The following is a 23,967-nucleotide window of genomic DNA, read 5'->3' on the forward strand; positions in this document are numbered from 1 at the left end:
ATGTTTTCTTGTTTCATGTTCTTTCGACGTTGAAGTGCATGTATGCATGGCATTTAAAACATATGGATAACAGTATATCTTGATGAACAAGATTTCATATTTCTTTCAAGAGCATAAATGTTAAAGTAAAATGGGTCAAGATTTGATGACACAACATTGGTTGAATCAGAAAATATTGGACAGGAGGCAGGACTTTTCAGTCTACTTAGTATTTCGACTTTAAAAATTGCCTATTCCAAACCATACCCAGAACAAAATCACTCAGAACAAAATGTGAAAATATCTTTGTAAAATGATAAAACATCTTGCAGAGAAAAGCATGCAAACCTTTGAGCATAAAAGTGCATTTTCGTGTTGCAGAAACAAAAAAAATAATAACAATAATAGTAGTAATAAACAAATATATGAGAGTACGAAAACAAATTCCAGTAAAGGCAATATGATGACCACAAAAAAAAAAAATTAATTAAATAGAATACAATAAAATAAATTGAAATAAAATAAAATAAAAAAGAAACAAAAAAAAAAACAAATATAATAGAAATGAGAGCTCCCCCCACAAATACAAATATTGAGAATTGTGTTTAAATCCCCAATAATGACATGAACAGTCATTTCCAACTATATCAAACACTGATTATGTTTCTGTATTCTGTTTATAAAATGTGAGAAGGAATTCATAAATAAAAATTGAAACTTCAAGCAAAACTGAAAGAAAAGGATAAAATTCCGTGTAAAACAAAAGAAAATGAGATTAATATAAAGTACCTGCATAGACAGATTCAGGGTACCACATGACTACGCCTTGACCAGAAGATTAATCAAATGAAAAGTTTGTTAGTATAATTGTCAGGAGTAAAACTGGGACGTAATTTTCACTTTTTTTTTCTTTATTCCCAATCCAGTTATGATTAATACTTGTTAATAAATAAATCATTAATAGTATTAATAATACCAATAAAAGTTTCTCTTATAATTGAGATTCATGACAACCCTTCAGAACATTCTAAAATAGAGGAGAAACTAAAACTATACAAAACAAAACTAAAAAAACTGTAAGTTATTCTTAACTACAGTACAGCATGGAAATCTTGAACAAGTCAGAACCTGACCTTTTTGTTAGAGATTTCCATGTTTTCGAGATTTCCGTGTTGAGTATTTTACAAAGAATATGAAGAAGAATGTGAGGGAGGAAAGTGTGGGTGGTTTCAGTAATGTCTCATTATGAGGTGTAGCTTTTAGTCCATCTTGTCTTAATCAATAAAAGGTGGGCGGTTTGCATGTTATAATAAGGGAAAAGGGCACATACCCACAAATTTGGAAACATGCCAAAGTAATCGCCATATTAAAACCAGGCAAACCAATGACTGAACCATCCAGCTACTATGTTGCTTATACAAACTCCTGGAAAGAATCGCACTAGAGCGAATCACCCCATATATAAATCCCAGCATACCACCAGAACGAGCGGGCTTTAGAACACAAAGAAGCACAAGTGAACAGGTCCTTGCACTGACCTCATATATTGAAGCAGGCTTTGAGAACAAAAAGAGGACTGGTGCAGTCCTAATCGATTAGTCTGCAGCTTACGACACTGTTTGGACAGGCGGACTGATGTTAAAACTCAAAATGATTCCTTATAGAAAGACGCTCAAATTGCTGTCTACCATGACTGGCACAAGACAATTTCATATCATACTGGGGAGAACACAAAAGCAAAACACGCAAAATTAAAATTGGGGTACCACAAGGTTCAGTTTTGGCACCAACTTTCTTCAATGTTTATATCTCCGACATGCCAAACTGCGAAGCACTCAAACTTGGATACGCTGATGACTGGGCATTAGCCTATCAATCGAAAAACTGGAAAGAGATTGAAAAAGTTCTAAGCAAAGACACCACCCGCCTGAAACAATATTTTGATAGGTGGTACCTAAAAATGAATACCACCAAATCAGTATCCACAAACTTCCACTTGAATAATCGAGAGGCAACAAAAGAACTGAAGATCACAGCCGATAACTCAATACTACCCCCAGACCCCAACCCTAAAGACCTCGGCATTACATTGGACAGACAACTAAATTATCGCAAACACATTGAGGGAACCGCAAATAAAATCGCACAAAGAAACAGCCTGGTGAGGAAAATCGCAAGTACAACCTGAGGAGCCTCACCACAGGTACTGAGAACGTCTACTTTGGCACTGTGTTATAGTGTCGGAGAACACTGTGCCCCTGTTTGGATAAGAAGCCCACATGTAAACTGCATTGACATCAGACTAAGAGAGTCAATGAGAATTATAACAGGATGTCTCAAGTCAACTCCAACTCAGTGGCTCCCAACACTGAGCGGCATTGCACCACCAAGTCTTAGACGACAAGAAGCTAACCAAAGGATGCATGCAAGGATTGACGAAGCCATAGAGAACATTCCCAAAGAATCAATAATAAAGCAGGCACCTTCAACAACAAGACTCAAATCAAGAAGACCTTTCCACCTAACAAAAATGGCAGACTTCAGTGTGGAGGAAAACTGGAGAGAAATGTGGAACAGGGAAACACCAAGAGGAGAAAACATCATTAATGATCCAACCAAAAGAGTGCCTGCATTCAATAACGCTAGGAAAAACTGGACTTTCTCAAATCTCCTCTTAACTGGACATGGCAGAACTGCATCAAATATGTGCAGATGGAACAGTGATACCTGCCAGAAATGTCAGGCAGCCCCAGAGACCAGCGATCACATCGTCCTCCACTGCCCAGTCACTAAACTTAGGGCGGAGGAAGACTTTAGAAGCTGGGTTGACTAAATAAATTTGGAGGTGTAGCCATACGCTACTACTACTACCACATAAGAGGACAATGCCTGCATGTCACATTGTTCATTATACACTCTACCTTTATGAAATCTGGTATCTCCTAATCACTATCCCTCCTCACTTCTCCTCTCACCCCATCACTAATCACTTGTTTGATTTTAATACATAACAAGCAGCCTCAGGCCATCTCTGCCTCACTAGTCTCCCACTGGTACTGTACACATTAGAATTAGATAGGAGTGAGGCGTCATGTGCGTTAAACACTGTTCAAACATGCCTCGTACTCCCTCCTCAAATTACACACATAAAACATATAACAAATTAACTACCACAATAAATGCCAGGTGGAGAACGATGGCATTTTTCATTTCCATTCAATGTTAACAGTAAGCAAAATAATTTTATCACTGAATGCACAAGTGAATATTCAGTTTGTTCAAGATTTCTGTGTTGGCGTTTGAAAGTTTTGAGATTTTTGTGTGACTAAATTCTATGAAAATAGAGGGATTATTCAGATGCATTGAGATTTCCATGCTGCGCTGTATTTCCGCAAAAGAGGTGCTTTAAGGAGATGATGATAACTCTCAATGTAAACACACATAGACTCATAAACACACACAGACACACACAAATACCAAGTAAAACATTAAAAAACAAATTCTCACCTGTTGGCATAGCTCCAGTATGCATTTGATTGAGGGAAGGACCAGCAGTCTGTTTAAGTTTGTTGGCACCAGGACTTAAGCCATCCAAGCTGATATTGACTTTGGAACTAGAGTCTGTCCATGTGTTGTTTTTCTGGTGCAGAAAATAAGACAAAAATTACTGGAATATGATAAAATCTTAGAGAAAAGAACAGAGACGATTGAGAGAGACACTCTGGATCTGGGCCCTAGAGAATATTATTATAAAAAATTAGGGACATAAAAGAGACAAAATAAATTAAGAGGTAAGAAAAATAATACATTTTTAAAAACTAAAAACTAAACAACACAATTGTGTAGCATTCTTTGACTCACCTGAATAATAAATCAAAATTAAATAACTGGTTACCAGCAAGTCGTGTACTGATAATGGATCATTTTTCTCTTGGTAAGCATTTGGAAACTTGAATCACGATTTTCATTACAAACAGTTATAATCTCTTGTCTCACAACTTTTTAACTTAAGAATAATTGCAAATCTTCCCTCACATTTATAGTCAAAATGCTATAGTCTACTTTTCAGATTATAGCAGAAATAACATCATGCCACAATTTAAAAATATAACTGGTAGAACACCAAAAGCTAAATATATCCTAATTCTTATGCCGATCATGAGTAATATTAGAATAGCATCATTAAATTAATTACATTGAGAGACCCTCATTCTCTCTCTCTCTTATTTTACTAACCCCTCTCTTTCCCTTTTTATTTTTTATGTTAACATATAAACAACTGCGTGCAGTTATACATTGATTATCATGTGTGAATTAGACATCCAAGTTTACAACATCAGACAATTACAGTACGACAACAAAATATTTAACTTGGAATGTATCTTAGGGTTAAGAAAATATTCCAAACATTACACTAAACCATTGCAATATTTCATTTATTGCTACATTTGTTAAACAAAATGCCATGTTAAAAAATTAAAAACAAAAAATAACCAAAATATAAGCCATAATCCTGGTTGTTTGATATTATACTTTGACATGTAGCAGGGTTAGTACTACTATTAAAATAAATAAAGAAGATTCCACACAAAAAAAAACCATGATCCAATATAACGATATAACGCTACTAAATAAGATACAAGCAAGCATAATGCAAATAATTAATATAAATCTCTATCATACTTTATTATTTTGTTTAAACTAAAATATCGGGTACAATTAATACTAAAGGCACTTTTACTAAACTAAAGAAGATGGGTGTATTTTAAAGAATTAGCTGATGGTCACCGACTTGGGAGCATTTCCCATAAATCATGATAAATAAGGACTAATTCATCAACTGTAGTATTGGTTTCAATTCCAGTTCAAATAAAATAATTGATAGAATCTTTATATTATGAAACCCTTGACCTTGACCCCCCCCCCCCCCCCACCCCCTTCTCAAAAATAAATTTTTAATAACACCAATAACCCCTGTTGAAAAATAAAATAATATAAATAGAGCTGCTCCAGAAAACAATAAATTGTGCTTTTTTGTGACAAAACCTGGAGTCATCTACAACTTCAACTCTTACCGAGCTTTCTAAAAGTAGTGAGTGTTTGAGGATGTGTTTGTGTGAGAATTTGTGTGTATGTGTTTCTCTTGTGTATGCTTAAAAATCATTAAAGTTTGACATGAAATAATGCATGGATCCTCACAATATACACATTTGACTTGATTTTAATAACCTGTAGGATAAATAGGAAATCAAAACCCACATATGTTAACCATTTGTATTGATTCCCACTCCTCTGGGAGGTATTGGCAACTCTTTTATAAAATCTACATATAATCTACCAAGACGATTGCTCTGCAATATTCACGATATTCCTTCAATGATTTTTCAAATGAAAAAAAAAAAACACCAACAATTTTCTAGAATTAGGACAATGTTTACATATTACAAGATATCATGGATACATGTGACAAATTCATAAATAATAACTACCAAACAAGGATGCGAATGGCATGTTACAATGAGACTGTAAAACTTTTTAAGGGGGCTGGCGAGAACTGTTAATTAGAAAAATAAGCAATGCAGGCTACACTTTGCTTCCAGTGTCAATAAGCTTGTCTTTAAGAACTTAACATTGGTCTGAGCATGGAACAACCTTCTGATTAAATTTTAGACATTTTTTATTACCACTTAGAAAAGACGAGAAATTGAATATTATTCAAACTAATTTTTTTAAAATAGACCTTCAGAGCAATTAGGCCCATGGAGCTGGAGTTTATTACGGTTTCTATAGCATGAAATGGACAACAGCATTACTTGCTATTATACTTGCTATCCTTTTGAGAGGATTCTAGTCTATCAAAAAGTACTTTCTGCCAGATCAAACGGACCCAGCTACCCAAAGCACCGCTAGGTGGACAGGAAGGTCGACTTCACCCAGGATCGATTTTGGTCCCTTTGTGTGTGAAGCGAGTGCTCTACCAACTGAGCTATCTGGACCACCTCAAATCAATCGTGAGATTGACAATTACTAATTTTGCATCCATCAAAAAAAAAAAAAAAAAATTGACTTCACTGAAAACTGAATCCCTAAATGAGGTTTGCAAAATAATCTTTAAACATTGGGCATTTTTTTCATACATCAATTTCATTTCTAAAAGGCAATGGGTTAAGTACACCATAATAATAAGATCAAATACTAGGAGAATAGGAAAGGGTGGGGTGTGGGGGAAAAGAATATAATGGGAGATAATCTGACAAAATCAAAATGCTTTATTTTAACCATTGTGTAGATGCCCATTTTATGAGAACTGTTCCAAATTGCTCCAAGTCAAAAGTAATCATATATATTATGTCTAGAAATTGAACTTGTGAAACATTTTTTTAAAAAATACATTGAATAACTTAAGTTAAATTCCTGTAACCATCCACCATTAAATGCATCAAGATAAAACATATTCTCCACTTTCATTATTCCTTTGAGTAACTGGCACAAGCACATGCCAAATCAATCTGAAAATGCACCTCTATTTGATCACATATTCCCGCTTGTCAAGATAATGAAAAAAAGGAGGGGGGAGGAGGGGAAAGCAACTAACAGACCTTGGTGAGTTCTCCATTGTTGAAAGTTTGGTTTATCACAACACTTTGCTGTTGTTGCGTTACCTGTGTCTCCTCTGTATTCACCTAATTATCAATAAAGCATCATTAACTATACACCATTTGCATTCAAGTTACAGCCCGCAGAGTTTATTTATATCAATGTTGTAAATTTGTCTGTGCTTCCAAACCACATTCAACATTTAACAGCGACATTTATATTGTTTATGAAATACTTAATGAATGAAAAACAAAAGGAATTATGGATTCAGCGTAGAATTAAGTGTGGTAAATGGTAAATAATACATAAAAATTTTATAATTATTAAGCTGAAGAGCACCATTCCATATAATCAGAAAACTTTCCATATCTGACCGTTCACCAAACGCACTATTTTCTAAAATACAACCAAGTGGTATCTATTCCACTGCATAATCATGCAGGGCTAAAAATTGCAAGTGACAGGAATGACTTCATACAATTTGATTCCAAACAAATTATACTACAATTTGCCAACCCCATAAAGTGGAATCAAAGCCTTCAAAAATAAATTGTAAACCTTAATTATAATAAAAATGTAACAGATTAATAATATTAACTCTTTTTAAACCCAAATGCATTGCTAAGTAAAATTTTTAATGTAATAGGGAACAAAAGTGTGATGTCAAAATCTGGTTCCAAGCTAATTGGAAGTACAAAACCACTCTTCTGGAGGACTGGATACATACTTTGTGTAATTGATATTTTGGTTTCAGAGTGATAGCATCTTATTTTCTAGTCTAAATAAATGCTAGTCGTCAATAAAGATCATCCATCCTTGCTCTTTTATGTCCTATAATCCTAAGAATCTGCCTATACATCCAAGTCCAAGCCGATATTGGGGACGCTGCTTAATTGGGACCATTCCTTGGGAACGGAATTTATTCTATATATGAAAAGTCAAACCCTTACCAATTCCCAGCCACTTAATTTGGACGCCGCATCTTAATGGACGAAATTTGACAATGACCATTCCAATAAAAGAGCTTTTACATTGTCTTCGATCACTTAAAACGATGGTTCATAAAATGCAAATTAGTCTAACAGGCTGGTCAATCAGATGTGTGGTTGTACTGTTCATCACAGAGGTGTGAACAATAGAATTTACATGTATACCCTGTTAGTGTCTATCGCAAACGTCAATCAGGTGTATGGTCGAACCACTTGTCATAGTCATCACAGAGATGTGAAAAATAGGATTTATCTGTATCCCTTGTCAGAGTCACCGACTGCCATCGTCACATTCATGGGTCAATGACCATATAGCTAGGTTCGCAGGTAAGCTGGCCAATGGTGCAATGGGCAATTAGAAGTTGTATTATCAGTCACAAGTCTAGATAAATGCAGAGTGGACCGTGGTAAATCTGAAAAATTGCTCAGTTTTATGGCCACCGCTTAATAAACCGGTTTGGCTGTACTAAAATAGTTCTGCTACCTTCTTATTCACTATGTGACCTATTTATTATTAGTCCTCTGAAGGACTGGTTACATACAAACTTCCAAGGAGTTTGGAACAGGAAGAGTAGAAGGTGTGACATCACGACTTCTCTGCCCTATTGTTCTTGAGTTAATAAAAAAATTAATTTAAGAAAAATATATTTCTTAAAATTTGTAATAGATGTCCCTTTAACGTAATGTTCAATTCTGAGCTAATTCTTTTTAATTTGGAAAAAACCATCCCAGTTAATAATAAATTCAAGGAATGGTGGAAACATAATCCAAAAATCATGAAGATTCTGCCAAACACAAAAAGGTTGAGAAACTGTGATGAAGCCTCTTAAACAAAAAGGTAAAAAAAGAAATGACACAAATATTTGTAAAATCAACGATAATGTCTATGTATTTTAAGTTACTTTAAATCTAACTTTTCTCTTCCTTCTAGATCAAATACAAGAACTAGTGTAAGTTCTAGCAAATTTTGCAATCCTTGTACTCGACTCACCTGTGGTGTCATAGCGCTCATGCCATTGCTCATGGTCTTTAACCCTGGCCCCATCATGTTTGGCTGCATCATCATGGGCTGAAAATTGAAATGATCCCCAAGTTCCAAATTGATTTTCTTTAAAAATGAAATCTACTAGAGGGATCTATTTGAAATGGCTAAAGAGCATGAACTCAGGAGGTAAAAAAAAATTCACACAGCAATTTCCAAAAACAATACTGATACAAATAAAAAGGGTAGAGAGAACCAACAACAACAAAGGAAATATTTGAAGCGTTCAAAAAAAAAAGGAGAAGGACAAACTCAATTAAAATAATATTGTTTTTGCAAGTGGACATGAAAAATTATAATGCACTCTACAATAAATAAGTGAAAGATATATTATTCAATTCCACCAAGAATAGTTTATTGTGTCACATTGCCATGATAGTGATGGTAAAATCAAAAAAGATTAACCGTCCCTTTAAAGTCCTACCATCATCGGTAAGCATTGTAGAGATAATTAACAAAAGTTGCTATCAATAAAAAAACATTTAAGTGTTTCACCATTTCAAAGAAAGAGAAGAATTGGATCAATAACACATATTATAATATGTGATAAATGTAATCAAAAATTAATAGAAATAGATTATACAAAACATGGAAATAAATGAAACACTACTTGCAAGAGACTATAAATTATTATACTCACTTGCATCATGTTCTGGCCATGCATCATTGCTGGGTTCATCTGCAAATACAAATGAATTTTAAAGTTATAATTTTGGTAATTAGCTGCAATATTCTCATTTGAATTGAGGTGGATCAAACTAAAATTTACTTATTTATGAATTGAAATTGGATAATGTTTTTATGTTTTTAAGGGTTTTACGGTGCTTGCAACACATTAAGTTCATATTAACGCCTGTAAAAAGGGAGAAAATGGGACAGTAAAAAGTTCTAGAATGACAATTAAAGCACTCGAGAAAAGGTAAGACAAAGGGGAATTGGATCAAATAGGAAACAGATGTAGATTCCAAAAGCACACTGTCAAAGTACTTAGTTTGAGATCACCTAAAGTCTGATCCAGACACGAGCACAGGTCCGTCCCCACTAAGAGGAACACACTCAAATATTTACAAATCATATATATAACATGTAAACAAAAATAATACAGTGCATAACAGAGAGATGATTTACAAGGAAAAAAATATCATCTCCCAAAATTCTAACTATAAGTAATTAAAATAGTAGTAATAAAGATGATAATAATACTGATAGTAAAGACAATAATAATAATAATAATAATAATAATAATAATAATAATAATAATAATAATAATAATAATAATCATATAGAAAATATTCCGTATTTGAAGAATGTGTAGCGTATAACCAGAGTGTGTAATTAACTGATGTACGATTAAACAGAGTCGATTGTAATAGGAACGACGCTTAATAAGAACAGCTGCTGAATTGGAATAATTTGTTTTTATATAATTTCTTCTGGCTGATCAGAATGCATGCAGGTTAATTAGAGCAATTTCAGAGCTTAATCAAGCTATTATTGTTCTTTTTTTAAAATTCAATTTCAATTATGATTAAACAAAAATGACTTTTCCAGGAACAGTAATTATAATGGTATTATTGTAGGATCAAAATCAACAGCACCATTGAGACAAATAATATAAAATCCAGTTTGTCTCGTTTGCTAGACTTCATTAATTGAGCAAATTGGCAAGCGTCGACTGTTTAATAAGATCTCATTGTATTGGATATTTGATGATGATAAATGCCCATTAGAAGGTCACTCATTCTCTTTATATCTGTTCTCAAAGTGACATGCATGTAATGTTGAATATTATGAGAAATAAAGAACAAAATATTTAACAAAGGAAACACTTTTGTAAAATTTACCTCAATTACCTCATTACATTACAAACCCTAATAATTACTACATGTGTGTGGTCCTGATAAGTTGTTCAAATAATGAAGATCATCCATGGAACTGATTAATTGGAACGTCACTTAATTTGAATTATTTCTGTTGAAGCAGCATTGATTGTAAAAATGAACTTATATCAAATTATATCTAAAGGTAAATCTACAACTAACTTCTTATCCTTTTATTTGTTATTAACAAAGTGGAATTTTTTTATAACGACGGAGTATATTTATCTATCCCTACTTAAAGAACAGAACTGGATTTCTGGTTATAACAGCAGACTCGACTATTTTCACCAAGAAAGCAGTAATGGCAATGCCTCATTGAAGCCAGAGTCGCATCGCTCTCTTGTGCTTTCTTGCTGAAAAAGGTAAGACACGATGCTAGTTTAAGTAAAATTCAACCTCTGTCTGTGATGGGTTTTCATAACTAAACTAATCATTTGGGATTTCCTCAAATTCAAGATTCAGAGAATTGTGTCCAATATAAGAGATTAGTTTGCTGTATTTTGTTGTAAGAAAAAAGACATAACAATAAAAATCTTTACCATGTTGACTCCCATGACAGGTGTTCCCATGGCCATATTTGGTGCCATGGCCATTCCTGGCATTCCAGCAGTCATTCCCATAGCAGGAGTGGCAGTAGGCATACCCATGACATTGTTAACTGGTTGCATAGGGGTAATTGGGGTGGCTGAAGGACCAGAGAAAACATCTAGAAGATCATTCATGGAGTTGGACGAAGATGATGATGGTATTGCTGCATTGGGAGAGGCTAATGTAGCTGCTGTAGGTGTTTGGGAAGTAGGGGATGATGCTGAAGCTGAACTGAACTGGGTGAAGTCTGCAAAACCATCTGGAGAACTAGAGAAGGAGGGAAACAAAATAACCTTCATGACAACCATATGCCAAGAACAAGGTAAAAGACCTAACAGTATAGTGCCAAAAATATTAAGCACACCTAAAATACTTTCATGAAAATTAAAATAAGAACGACATTGATTTCTGTTGTTTTTTTTAAGTCTTAGATAATGTTCAAAATTGACAATCCACCTTTTTTTTTTTTTTTTACAAAACTAATAACAGATTTTGAACAGAATGCTATCAGTGCAATCCATGTTATATGGATCACTATCCTGAATTACATTTTCTCAAACAAATGCTCATGAAAAAAAGAATTTGGCACAGACCAATATCAGTTTTTGTGTTATTTAAAGATGAAATGGTTTGGCCTGACTGAGGCAACATCTAAGAATCATGATGCACATACAAAAACTGGCATAATCGCCAAAGTCAGAGTTATGTGGATCACCTGTTTGTCCAGTGATTTTGCACAAAGGAGTTTGTTTATCGCAGTTGCCAATTCTGGAAGCAAAATTTACTGAACTTTTACGCAAACACATAGACCGACCCCTTTCTGAGTACTGACCTCCAGTAAAAATAAATTGTGTACTTAGTTTTTTCCGTTTAGCAGATGATTGGAAAATATACTGAGGGCTTATAACATACCGAATACTGTAAGTATACGGAAAATTGGCAACCTTGGTTTATATTCTAAAAGTCTCTAGATTTAACACTTAAACTTCAATGAAATTCAAATATATGATATCTTACATGTTTGTCATAATAAACTTTAATGTTTGACTGCCCAGCTTCAGACATAGAAAAATCACAAATTATTGACCATTATACGGATTACTTTTTCTTTTATGTGGCTAACCACTTTTTAATAACCCCTCTGTTGAAGGGACAACACTCTGGATTTCATTTAGAAATAAATTCTTTTCAAAAGCAAGAGTGTCTAATCAAGATGAAGACCATCTAGATCCCTATAGCCCCAAAATAGCAGATTTGTGAATTTAATTTAAATTTCAAATGCATGCAAGTCTTTATAATCATCTCTAAACATATAATTCAAATTTCATAACAAAATTTGATATTAAATCAAGCAAATTAGTTACGTGGATGATCCCCCGTGAGTTAAACCCGTAAATAGACCTAAATTTTATCATAATTGCCAATTGGTGCCTTTTCATATGTGGTTCACCATTTCATTAAAATGCATAATTCCCCGCCATTACCTCCACATTATGAGGATACAATATTACAAATTGCAGCTAACTGATATCAATGTAAAGCAAGATAATTCAAACCCACTTGCCAAAGTAAAAATTGCAATAAAGCTTTTCACAAGCATTAGGTCATTCTTTGAAAAAATGGTATAAATTTGATGATTAAGAAACTGACACAAAGCCCACCTTTGTGGCCATGATTAAAAATTAGACCATTACTTTTCGCGAAATTTTTTTTTTTTTTTCTGTACAATTCAATACAATACATGTCTGTTTTAAGAAAATATAAATCAATAAAATGAAATTCTAATTCTAAATTTTGCAAAATTTGACAACTTAACATGGAATTCACCTATACAAAAAGATAGTGAAGTCTGAAAAAAAATAACTATCTACCATAGTCATGAAAGTGGTGTATTAAAACAGGCCTGCATCTGCCCCCTGAAAAAAATTGCCTGAAAATCCGGGTGGCGTAATTGGGTCCGGGTCCAGGTGGGACAACGTCCCCCTGAAACCGAAGCTTTTTCAATATAACATGAGCAAAGATCCCCATTTCCCGGAATATTTTCTTACAATTTTACCAATTCAATAGGCCGTGAAACAAAATGAAAAAGTATACTTAGGACAAAAAGAGCCTTAAAACATTATTATTAAACCCCTTAAACATACGGCACTCACCATGAAGTTGGTTTCAAAGTTGGTAAAGGGAAGGTAGGGAGATGAAGAAGCACTGTTGGTGTGCTTTACTTGGCCCTCTTAGGGCCATGGGAGGATGAATGAGTGGAAGTGCCCTTCCTCTTTCTCCCTTGAATTTGAGTGGACTGCACTTTTATTTTTTTTTCCAGCGGAGCGAAATTGACGGAAAAGCTGGCAAATTTACAGGCCTGATTAACAGTTTGATATCCCAACTGCCTGATTTGATTTAAAGTTAATCCAATATGGATGACTCAAATTTTAAATAAGGTTTTTAAAATTATTTTTATAAACTTGTTACTCTGATATTTGCTAAATGTTCATGGTGTGGAATCATTTTTACTGTTTCATAAGAATACAGAAAATTAATGACATTAAGTTTTTGTATGCAGAGATATGAAAATGCCACGACATAAATCATAATAAAAAAGGAATACACTCCCTCCTAATTCACAAGCATAATTCAGTTAATAAGAATACTTTTCTTTTACCTTGTATTATTCGTTGCATTTCCAAACTGTGTGAAGTCTCCAAACTCGTTTCCAGAAGTGGTTGGAGCTAAAGACATGTGGAACAATAATTATATATCTAAATTTTAAAAAAAGAAGCAAGAACAAAATCTGAACAATATTTAGATAAAAATCAAAATAATGATTTGCACATCAATCATAGAACGGAGTCCAATTTTTAAAAAAAGATTCGGCCAATCATTTCGGAAAGATATAAATGATATTGGCCTTAACTATTTCTACTTAAAACAAAAACAAAAAGAAATTGTATGACCATCAGTTGCCTAATGGCTAATATTTGTCTTATTATTTACAATAATAAACACATGACATGAATAATCTCTGACATTATATCTTTATGTTTTCCCAAAGAGAGCAGTGGCCAGAACGTCCCCATGCTTCCTTGAATTCATGAAGTCCATCTCACATTTATGAGAAGGCTCTCTTGATGAAAAACAGTGGGACAAGTCATAACTCAAGTAATTGTTTGTTTTTAAGGGTTTTACGGCGCCTGCAGCACATTAAGGTCATATCAGCGCCAGTAAAAAGGAAGAAAATGGGATAGTAAAAAGTTCTAGAATTACAATTAAAGCACATAAGAAAAGGTAAGACAAAGGGGAATTGGTTCAAATAGGGAACAAATGTAGATTCCAAGAGCACACTGTCAAAGTACTTAGTCTGAGATCACCTAAAAATCTCACCCCGACACAAGCACAGGTCCCAACTATGAGGAATGCACTCAAATGTTTACAAATCATATAACATAATATATAAACTAAACATAATACAATGCATAACAGAGAGATGATTTACAAGGAAAAAAAATATAATCTCCCAAAACTATAACTATACATTCGACTGTTTCCCTCCCAGCCAAGGACTCCGGCCAGGGTCAGGATAAAACTAAGTAATCTCATACAAAGACAATGAGACAGGAAACAATTGTAAAACGGGTATGGGGGGATAGAAGACACAGCATGTACCTCTCTGCCCACTATGGGAGATAACTCAAGTAATATCCAGTTTAGCTATTCAACAGCAAATAGTAAAAATTGTAAAAACATTGAAATAAATCAATATATAAATTCTTAACATTTGGAAATAAGTCATATGAGTAATATATGGCAACTCAATCAAATTTTCTCAAATGATGACTGTCCAATTTTCTTTATCTCAGAAAGCAGCTCAAAACAAACAAAACGACAAAAAATTGAGCCATGCCTTAAACAAAAAGAACAATAGATGAATGTTTTCAAACAATTACATAAGATACACGATTGAAGACCAAATCAAGATCAATTTCAAACAATATGTTGTCGTAAATATATTGGTTTTTCTTATTTAGGACTTACATTGGGCAGCTATTCCACGGGGGTTAAAATCATCTGTACTCTTAGAAGTGGCTGCCTGGAAGTTGGAGAAATCTGCAAAATCATCTGTTGGTTGATCTATATCAAATAAGTTTGGACTTTTTACAGCTTCAGTCTAAACAAAAATAAAAAAATTTTAAAAATAAAAAAAATTTAAATACAATGAAACACTTCATGGCCTTTTCAAATGGTTCTAATTGAAATTTTCAGTTAGTGGCTTTGATCAAGGTTATAACAGAATCCTTTATATTGAGTTACAAATCTGAAAATCTTAAATAGCTCTTTAAAAAAGCAGTTCACCTCATTGTAACAGCTACTCTTAAACTTCCTATTAAGCTATGATTATGTAATTTGACAAGAGGGCAAACAAAGGCAAAGAAATCAAAGAGAAATGTCACTTAGTTCCATTTCTCCTTTTTCATTACAAAGTTCATTCCATTTAGTTCATATCATATTCCACTTAGTTCAAAGCCTAGTTCCTTCTTTTACTAAGAAATTCATATATTTTGTTTGTTTTTTTTAAATTGGTGTTCAAGAGCCCTTGACCCAGCTAAACACATGGCTAGAATATTACCTGTTGTTCATCTTTCCCCAATCCTGATGAGGCTCCAAGATCTAATTTCTTTCCAACAGATCTTGTTCTTCTATTTGTGGTAATTTTTTCTGTTTTTGTGGTATGAGTTCTTTCAACTGAGGTATACTCATCATCATCTTTAAAATCATATCGTTCTCTATCAGGCCTATCCCATCTGTCTCGACCATCCTGCTGGTAATCCCTATCTCTCTCTCTGTAGTCTCTGTCATCATCATCACAGCGTTCATTCCTGGGAAGATTTTTTTTTTAAAAAGGGGGGGGGGGGGGGGGGGGGGGGGAGAGAGAAATGTATTCATTTGATGCAACTGAGTAGTACCTAATAGACCCATGGGACTTTGATCGGGTGTCTTTTAAATTTGGTGAAACAAATCGCCCTCCTTTAATAAATGCACCCAAAATGTTTCATACATTAATGTATATAGTAGAGACAATTTCAGGCACCTTGATATTTTTAATTTAGAAAACTACCCCATTTTTCTGTGATAAATGTTGCAACAGACACCCTGAGTCCTTAAATGGAAATTAATAATGGCCCAAAGTCCGTCAGAAAAAGTGAGAATTATGGTGGGATCTTATTTCTTCTCTTCTTTAACGATTTATAGATGTTCTTTTCCTTTTGTTTTTTCTTCTTTTGGTCTCTTTCCTTTGTTATCTCTCTGTTACTAATTGAACTTAACTTTTGCCGTCATGGCCCACAGTATTCATTAAGTTGTTTTTTTTAAAACATACTTCATTTAATCTTCACTTGTTTCATTTTATTGTATTATTTCATCTAAAGGGCTAGACGCCTCATCAAAAAAATCGTATCTCTATTGTGTGTATCACATGCGTCTAAAATGGTATTTAGCCAACAGAATCATTTATTGCTCAATATGGTGATGAGAATCATACTTTTTAAGATTGAAATCTCAGTTCTATAGACACCTAGTGGAAGGGAACATAACCACGCCCCTCGGACAGATGCCATAAAGACATAATGTAAATAATGGCAGTGATTGGTTAACATAACATACTACACAAGTTTCACTATTGATGGTATGTGTCTAAGTAAAACACCCGCTGTTCTACCACTTGATTGACAGAACCAACATAGAAAACTATGTGTAAACTTAAACGTTTATAATATGATCAAGAAAATCGTGTGATAGCTAGTCACCCATTTGACTGTATAAAAACAAACAATGATCAGAGAGAGGGCAATTTCATTCATGTTTTTGTTAATAAACAACCAACTATGTTTGTCCAAGCACGTGTGAAGGTGTGTCACAAATTCCATGTTTAGTTTTGATTGGTCAAATATCTACTAATTTGTCACTACTGGGCAATGCAGTTCTTTTTCTATCAGTCATCATATCGCTTTGCCAGAGTACTTTCAAATGGCTTGACATTACTAATTTATATCCTACTGCCCATCAAAAAAAAATTAATCTATAGCAACAATGGACAAAGAGGGCTTTTTCTATCTTTATGCTCAAAAATTAAATATGAAATAAATGCTGTCAGCAGTGGAAAGCCGAACAGTTTTTCTTACCAGTCACAATTCTGGGAAAAACAGCAGTATGGAATTGCTAATATAGATTACTGGAGGCAAATGGTTGTAAAATAAATAATATCACAAAAATGCAATTTTCGCATTTAAGGATCTACATTTAGGCAAATAAAGAATCCATTTATTGTTAAATCACATTTAGCCTACCCGTCCCCAGGCATGTTCTTTCCAGACGCTCTGTTCCACAAATCCTTGGCTTTATCTAATGCTCCACTGACAACTGACTTTTTGCCATTGTCCCAGCTGTCAATCTCTTCCATCTGACCAGAACGATCACGGTAGGATGATGATCGTGGTTCTTCATCATATCTGTCACCTTCATGAGGGACAAAAATATCTATATTTTAGATATCAGTAAACAAGTAATCTATTGCTCTGGCAAAAAGGATAAAAACCAAGTTACTTTATGAAAAAAAATTGTTTTATCTATAACAATTTCCCATATCCTTTTTTTCTCACATTTTCAAATTTTTGAAAATTTTAGCATTCACTGAATGACTCGAAATGCAATTTTTTATATTTATGCTCATATTGCAAAAGACAATGATGAACACAGAACATTTCCTTATATTCCAAATGCTTTAACCATATTTTGCCCAAACACCTCGCTTTTCCTAGAGAAAATAATCTCAATTTTTCTATCATTTGACCACAATAGGCTCATGCAAACAATTGGCCTTAACTTTTTCAGCAAACAAATAAGATTTTTGGAAATAAGAACCTATGGAAAATGTTTATTTGATGTTAGTTTTTTAGGTCTGGTGAAATATAGGTCGCAAATGCAATAGCACAGTTATATTTTACTGAACACTAGCTGTCAAATCTATATATTTATAAAATACCACCTGAGATATTTAAAATTACTGCTAGTCTTGGAGCATTCAGTAAACAAATAGTTTTTATACTCACTGTATCTGGAACGGCCAAAATCTGATCCTTCACTTGAGACACCAACATATTTATCTTTAGTTTTCTTTGCCTTTTTCCGTTCTTCCCGTAGCCTCTCATCATCTTGTATAAAATCCAATAGCTCTCTTACTCTGTGTCGAACTATATAAACAAAAGTATTTTTAAAAATAGATTTTGATGATAACAAGAACAATATATAACATAATATGACACAACAGAACAACAACAATAATAATAATAATAATAATAATAATAATAACAATAATAATAATAAAAATAATAATAATAAAAAGAGTAACAATAATAGTAATAATTATTATAAAAAGAGTAACAACAATAACACCTACTATAGCACACAAAACATCTTAAAGCACTTGACAGGGGACAAATCAAACATAATATACAATTGATATGAGAGAGAAGGGGGGGGGGGGGGGGGGAGGAGGGAGGGTTAATTCAGAAATTTAAAATACAACATCAGGAAGCGTCTGTCAATGCCAAAATCATCCTGATTTGCTGAGTAGGTTGAGATTTCAATTTTGCCAAGAGCTGTAGAGAACTGAAGCCCTTCTGTCATGTCAGGCAATCTCTCAAGAAGTGTATTTCTGGCAATATTTTTAATTGAATTGTAGTTTAAGTTGTTGATGTGTTGTTGTATGAAAGCAATTTGCATGGTTCCTCAAGATTATCCATTTAAGATAATTGCTATGCGTTTATTTAAAAAGATCACAACATCCACCAGCCGGATATAACGTACCAACACACACAAAAAACTATTTTTAAAAACTAAGTGTAACCTTAAACATTTCTCATCTGATTAATACAATTTAGTGAGAACTACTCATAAAATGGCTGGCTAAAAACAATAATAAAGAGCTGAATGACGTCTAATTTCGTTCCCTCTATTGGCCAATGTTAACCACAGTGATGGCCTATTTGTGCATACCTATTATGATTTGGTCATAAAAAAACAAAACAATCGAAAAGATATTAAGTGGATGCCTGTTGTTGTCCTTACCCTATGCAAACCAATCTCCAATCGATTGTTAAAGCAAAACATTAGCAGTCTACCTGCCCTTTTAGTTATGAAGCTGGTATTACAATTGAGAAAAGCTACCGTGATGCAAACACATAATTGAGTAAGGCTATCATTACCCCATCCCATTTGAATTAGACTTCATGTATGAGACATTTCCAACCTCAGAAAACGAAGATGATGAAATAAGCATTGACGTGTACCACAACATGATTTACCCTGATGATAATACACATAAATTCATTGCTTCAAAGGAGAAAGCACAACTTAATTAAAGAATTCAAATTTTAAAAGTTCACATAACCAGCATTTTGATATTTCAAAGCACATAAAAAACAAACCATTTATTCCTTGATCTTTTCCCAGTTCATCAGTAAAGGAGTAATTTTCAAGTCCTCTCAAATCATAAATGTGTTCCCGTGTGCTTGTGACAACCCGCTCTGAACCATTTTTGACCAAATAGCTGAGCAACATGAGAGACTGTTGAAAAACAAAAAAGCAAGTTTAAAACCACAATTCAATTATTATTAGGAAAGTTGCATTTTAACTGAATAGCATGTTATGTTATTTATTCTTTTACATTACATAATCCAATACTTTAGAACTTTGCTTACAGCTTCCTAAAGCACTGCTTCATCCACTTATTCCAGAGAATCAACAGAAATAAAAACTAATAACAAAGATTTTTAATTACCAATTCTAGTGGGTAGGTAACTAACAATTCCAGTTACCCAAATGGAAGTTCTCCTTTTTCGTCAAAGATGGTTCTAACAATTATGAAAAGCAAAGTTGATAAATAATTGCATTATAAACTCTAAAAATATCAATATTGATTGGATTTCAGAAAATCGGATTATCTTCGTTGTCTTCCATTTCAGTTGTGTTTATCAACTCACCTTATAAACCCTTCGCCAATTCTTTTTATTGTCATGCAACATCCTTTTCCAAAGCATGCCCATCACTTCAGGGAAATGTTCATAGGTGAATGTGTATTGAGCAATTTCTTTCATCAGAGTACCATGAGGTCCCCAGGCATCATCATTAGTAGCTTCCCTGACTTTGGTCTCTACCTCCGAATAATTCATCACCACATTGGTGCTGAAGAAATAAAGCAAAATAAAAAATTCTAATTATAAATAGGTCCTTTCACTTTCATAAAGAAATAAAAAAAGATCAATACTTGTCATACATAAATTAAATCTACAAAGCAAATCATTTGAAATTCCATCTACAGTACTGCCAACCCAAATCCATGTAAATGTTAACATGTAGAGCGAATATGAGTAGTTTTGTCTTTTTACTGCCAACAATCCTTTAAACAAAAATGCAATGACTATACTAGCAATATCACACTCTACTAAATTAACGAATAATCTCTATTGACAATATAAATAGTTGACTTCCAGAATCAATCCCAGCCAAATGATATTTTATTGAACTCACAACATAAAAACACTTAGGCTATGAAACAAATGAAAGCCTTAACGTACACAAAAAGGAATTAGGTAATGTGTACGATCCTCGACAAAATGCGCACAAGCTTACAATGAACAAAAAAAATGCGTAAGAATACTCATTTTTTTCATGTAAGGGGCAGTGTGGCTGAGCGGTATGGTCTTTGCTTCGTACCCGCAAGGTACCGAATTCAAATACCTGCTGTGCTGTGTGGCCTTGAGCAAGTCCCCCTGCCCTAGCTCAGTTTGTGACACTGCACTGTGGCAGATGCCTGGATTATTCCAGTCTTCCCTTGGAATAGACCCGAAAGAAAAATTTCCCCTAAGGGATGAACAAAGGGAATTTTATTTTTATTTCAATTTATTTATTACAGCATCTGCCTTAATAAAGTAGACATAGCAAGATAGTATTGCAAGATGTAAAGTTATTTATAGCAAGATTAAGAATTATTCATATATTCATATATTATTGAAATTTTAGTCATTTTACAGAAAGAATCTGTGAACCCTCTCAATCCACATCTCATTGAAATTGGTGAAGTTTGGATTTTGCTGTAGAATGAACCAGTTTATTTCTCCCATGAATTTGTGACAATTTAGAGGTGCATGGTAAGTACAATGGTCTCCGTTTATAAACATGGTCCTTGAGAATCAAGCAGAGCATTCTGATTATAGCCAGGTTTTGAGATTGGTGACCAAAACTTTTCTTTTGGTTTTAATGATTTTATAACAACCACTAGTCTTGATCGTCATAAGATTTTTAATTACCTAGACTAGACTGCCTAGACCTAAAATTAAAAGTTAAAGCTTGAATCATCAGACCATCGCCATGCATACAAGCAGATGACAACATAACTTTTATGTTTTACCATGTCTAGGTATAACCTGAAATGATGATTTATTAATAACTGACAACTAAGACTAAGAAGGTGTGGACTTGGACATTGACTCAGTAGATGTGCTTGGTATTCTATTTGTAGTATTTTTATTTATTATTATTATTACTATTATTATTATTATTATTACTGTTATTATTAAGTAAAGTTGAGAGTATTCACCAAACTTTACTTAGACTAGCATTGGTCAGCAGACTGCCCCTCTGGCAGACATGTCCTGTACTGTTATTTTTATTGTGATGGGTAGCCTTCCGAAAGCTCCTCGTGCTATGGGAAACAGTCCAAATATTCCCTCAACTAACCCTATGAAAAAAATAAAACCTAGTACCTTTAACTTTAACTAACCCTAATAGGAAAAACAATCACCCTAGCACCTTTACTTTTATCAAGACTTCTAACTAACCCTAATAGAAAAGGTGGCGTTTTTATGCACCTCCGTTGGAGGTGTACAAAAACGCACCGTTTTTATGCACCTCCGTTGGCAGTGATGGTAGATTAATGAAAATGTTGCTGCATACGTTCATGAGGTTTAAATAGTTTTAAATTGTAGTTTAGCACACTGCTTAGTGATTACCGATGTACGTTTATACAATGATAATAAATTAAAGAATAATAACAATAAATTTAAAAATCAAAAGTAAAATAAAACATGGCACACAAATACTGGTCTCAAATAAATAAATAATTTCAGAAAATTAAAATCAAAGTTTTTTTAAAAACATGATAAAAATGTTTTGAAAAACAAAACAAAACAAAAAAAAAAGAAAGAAAGAAAAAAAAATGTCTTTCTCAATAAAATAAACTTTTAAAAAAATGTTTGTCTACGATGGAAATCGAACCCAGTACGTTTAAGTCTGACAACTTGTCCACTGCGCTACAGAGCCACCTAAACTGTTCATCACATTTAATAAGGTCTTTCTAAAACAATAATTTACCTCCACAATGCAACTTCTATTTTCTGGTATTATATTTCGATTTTTAAAATTATTATTATTTTTATATAAATTTATTAACAAACACATTCTACGGATGTCACATAACTTTTGCCATGTCCAAATACAAAAACACAATATCGCTGATAAAGTTGGGTGGGATGCGCATGCGTGACGGAGGTGTATAAAAACGATCCGGTAAGATACACCGTCACCGGAGGTGCATAAAATTATAAAAACACTACGAATAGAAAAAATCCTCCGATCTCGAGTTGACCCTAATAAGAATACTAATTTTTAAAAATAAACCTTGGACTGCTTGCATTATTACTATTACCTTTAAATACTTCACCAAAAAAATGGTGGCCAAAAGCCAAAATACAATGGTCATATTAATATTAGGAAATTTTAAACTTTCACTTATCTATCAAGGTTTGTTCTAGAGTTTTTAAAATGGTTCTACTACTACTTATACATTGACAAACTGAATAAATAATAATAAACGCGTGACAAAAGATACACGGCAAAAATACAAATTGAAATAGTAAATATGGCAGACCGCGAGCTATCGGAAGGCCTCCCTTGTGATGTACTGTTTATTGAAAATCATTGTTGTGTTCTTGTGCTAGACTGGAAACTAAACTACTGAACTGAGACTGTGTGAGTGAAGTGTGTGTTAGTCACTGAACTGAGTCTGTATTTTGTGTATGTTGTAAAGTAAATGGTAGCTGTGTAACTCTGTACTGTATGTAACATGTAACTGTGTGTAAATAAGAGTAAATATTTTTAAAACGCTCAGACTGAGGTGGAGAAAAAAATATATCCTTTGACAAAAGGGTATTCTTGAGTTACAACACTTTTAATTATCTTTTCGACACTTTTAATTATATTTCTCTGGGACTGTTAGTCAGTAAAGTCAAAGTAAGTGGGAGTGGACCCGGGGGAATGGCAGTGGACAGGAACAAGAGTGACCGGTCAATTCATTTTCACGTCATAACATTTGACACCGATTTTCAGATTGAACATGGGAAATTATTTTTATTAATCTCATTGACATCACTCTTTGAACAATTAATGGTAGAGTAAATTATCAGAAGACTAAAATTGGGGGTTGGAAGGGTAAAATTCGATGCAGTCGTGTCAACAGGAAGTTGACATTCGTTATTCCAAGGGAGACCATAGCAAAAAATGATGTCGGCCGTCGGCTACTAAAGAATCAAGTCATTTCTTACACTTTATCCGTCAGTTCCCTCAATTTCCACATACTACTGCTAAGCATCTTGAATCAATTTATCACAATTCAGTCCTTATAAAATGATTAATCCTCAGAGAAGCCCGATGAATATAGATGTTTTAACACTACCCAATACCCTATGTCAATGTCTAACCCGCTATCTGAAAGCGGAAGTGTCACTTTCGTCATTCTTCTTCAACAGCGCAGGGTTGCCAGATTATTTTTCAACAAAATGCCAGG

General features: G+C 33.7%; 1 protein-coding gene across 7 annotated transcripts in view; it reads right to left on the bottom strand.

Annotated features, from left to right (window-relative positions):
• LOC144965976 (uncharacterized) overlaps positions 1 to 23,927 on the bottom strand; it is a 34,610-nt gene extending 10,683 nt beyond the window's left edge. Inside the window, exons 1-14 of one of the 7 annotated variants that reach the window (XM_078901895.1) lie at positions 23,726 to 23,927; positions 20,108 to 20,309; positions 19,553 to 19,691; positions 18,176 to 18,316; positions 17,414 to 17,582; positions 15,697 to 15,946; positions 15,105 to 15,237; positions 13,742 to 13,801; positions 11,027 to 11,343; positions 9,248 to 9,286; positions 8,557 to 8,634; positions 6,579 to 6,662; positions 3,487 to 3,619; positions 769 to 804 (exon numbers count right to left, since the gene is read on the bottom strand). In XM_078901895.1, coding sequence (XP_078758021.1) covers positions 769 to 804; positions 3,487 to 3,619; positions 6,579 to 6,662; positions 8,557 to 8,634; positions 9,248 to 9,286; positions 11,027 to 11,343; positions 13,742 to 13,801; positions 15,105 to 15,237; positions 15,697 to 15,946; positions 17,414 to 17,582; positions 18,176 to 18,316; positions 19,553 to 19,691; positions 20,108 to 20,309; positions 23,726 to 23,772 — 1,828 coding nt within the window. In that variant the 5' untranslated portion in view covers positions 23,773 to 23,927. Of the gene's footprint in view, positions 1 to 768; positions 805 to 3,486; positions 3,620 to 6,578; positions 6,663 to 8,556; positions 8,635 to 9,247; positions 9,287 to 11,026; positions 11,344 to 13,734; positions 13,802 to 15,104; positions 15,238 to 15,696; positions 15,947 to 17,413; positions 17,583 to 18,175; positions 18,317 to 19,552; positions 19,692 to 20,107; positions 20,310 to 23,725 lie in introns of all 7 variants that reach the window. The other 6 variants (XM_078901894.1, XM_078901897.1, XM_078901896.1 and 3 more) reach the window with 6 other exon arrangements.
• Positions 23,928 to 23,967: the final 40 nt, after the last annotated feature.

Source organism: Berghia stephanieae, chromosome 2 (assembly GCF_034508935.2).
Source record: "Berghia stephanieae isolate SIO BIC M18660-M18661 chromosome 2, UCSD_Bste_1.3, whole genome shotgun sequence".
NCBI classification, from domain to species: Eukaryota; Metazoa; Mollusca; class Gastropoda; order Nudibranchia; family Aeolidiidae; genus Berghia; species Berghia stephanieae.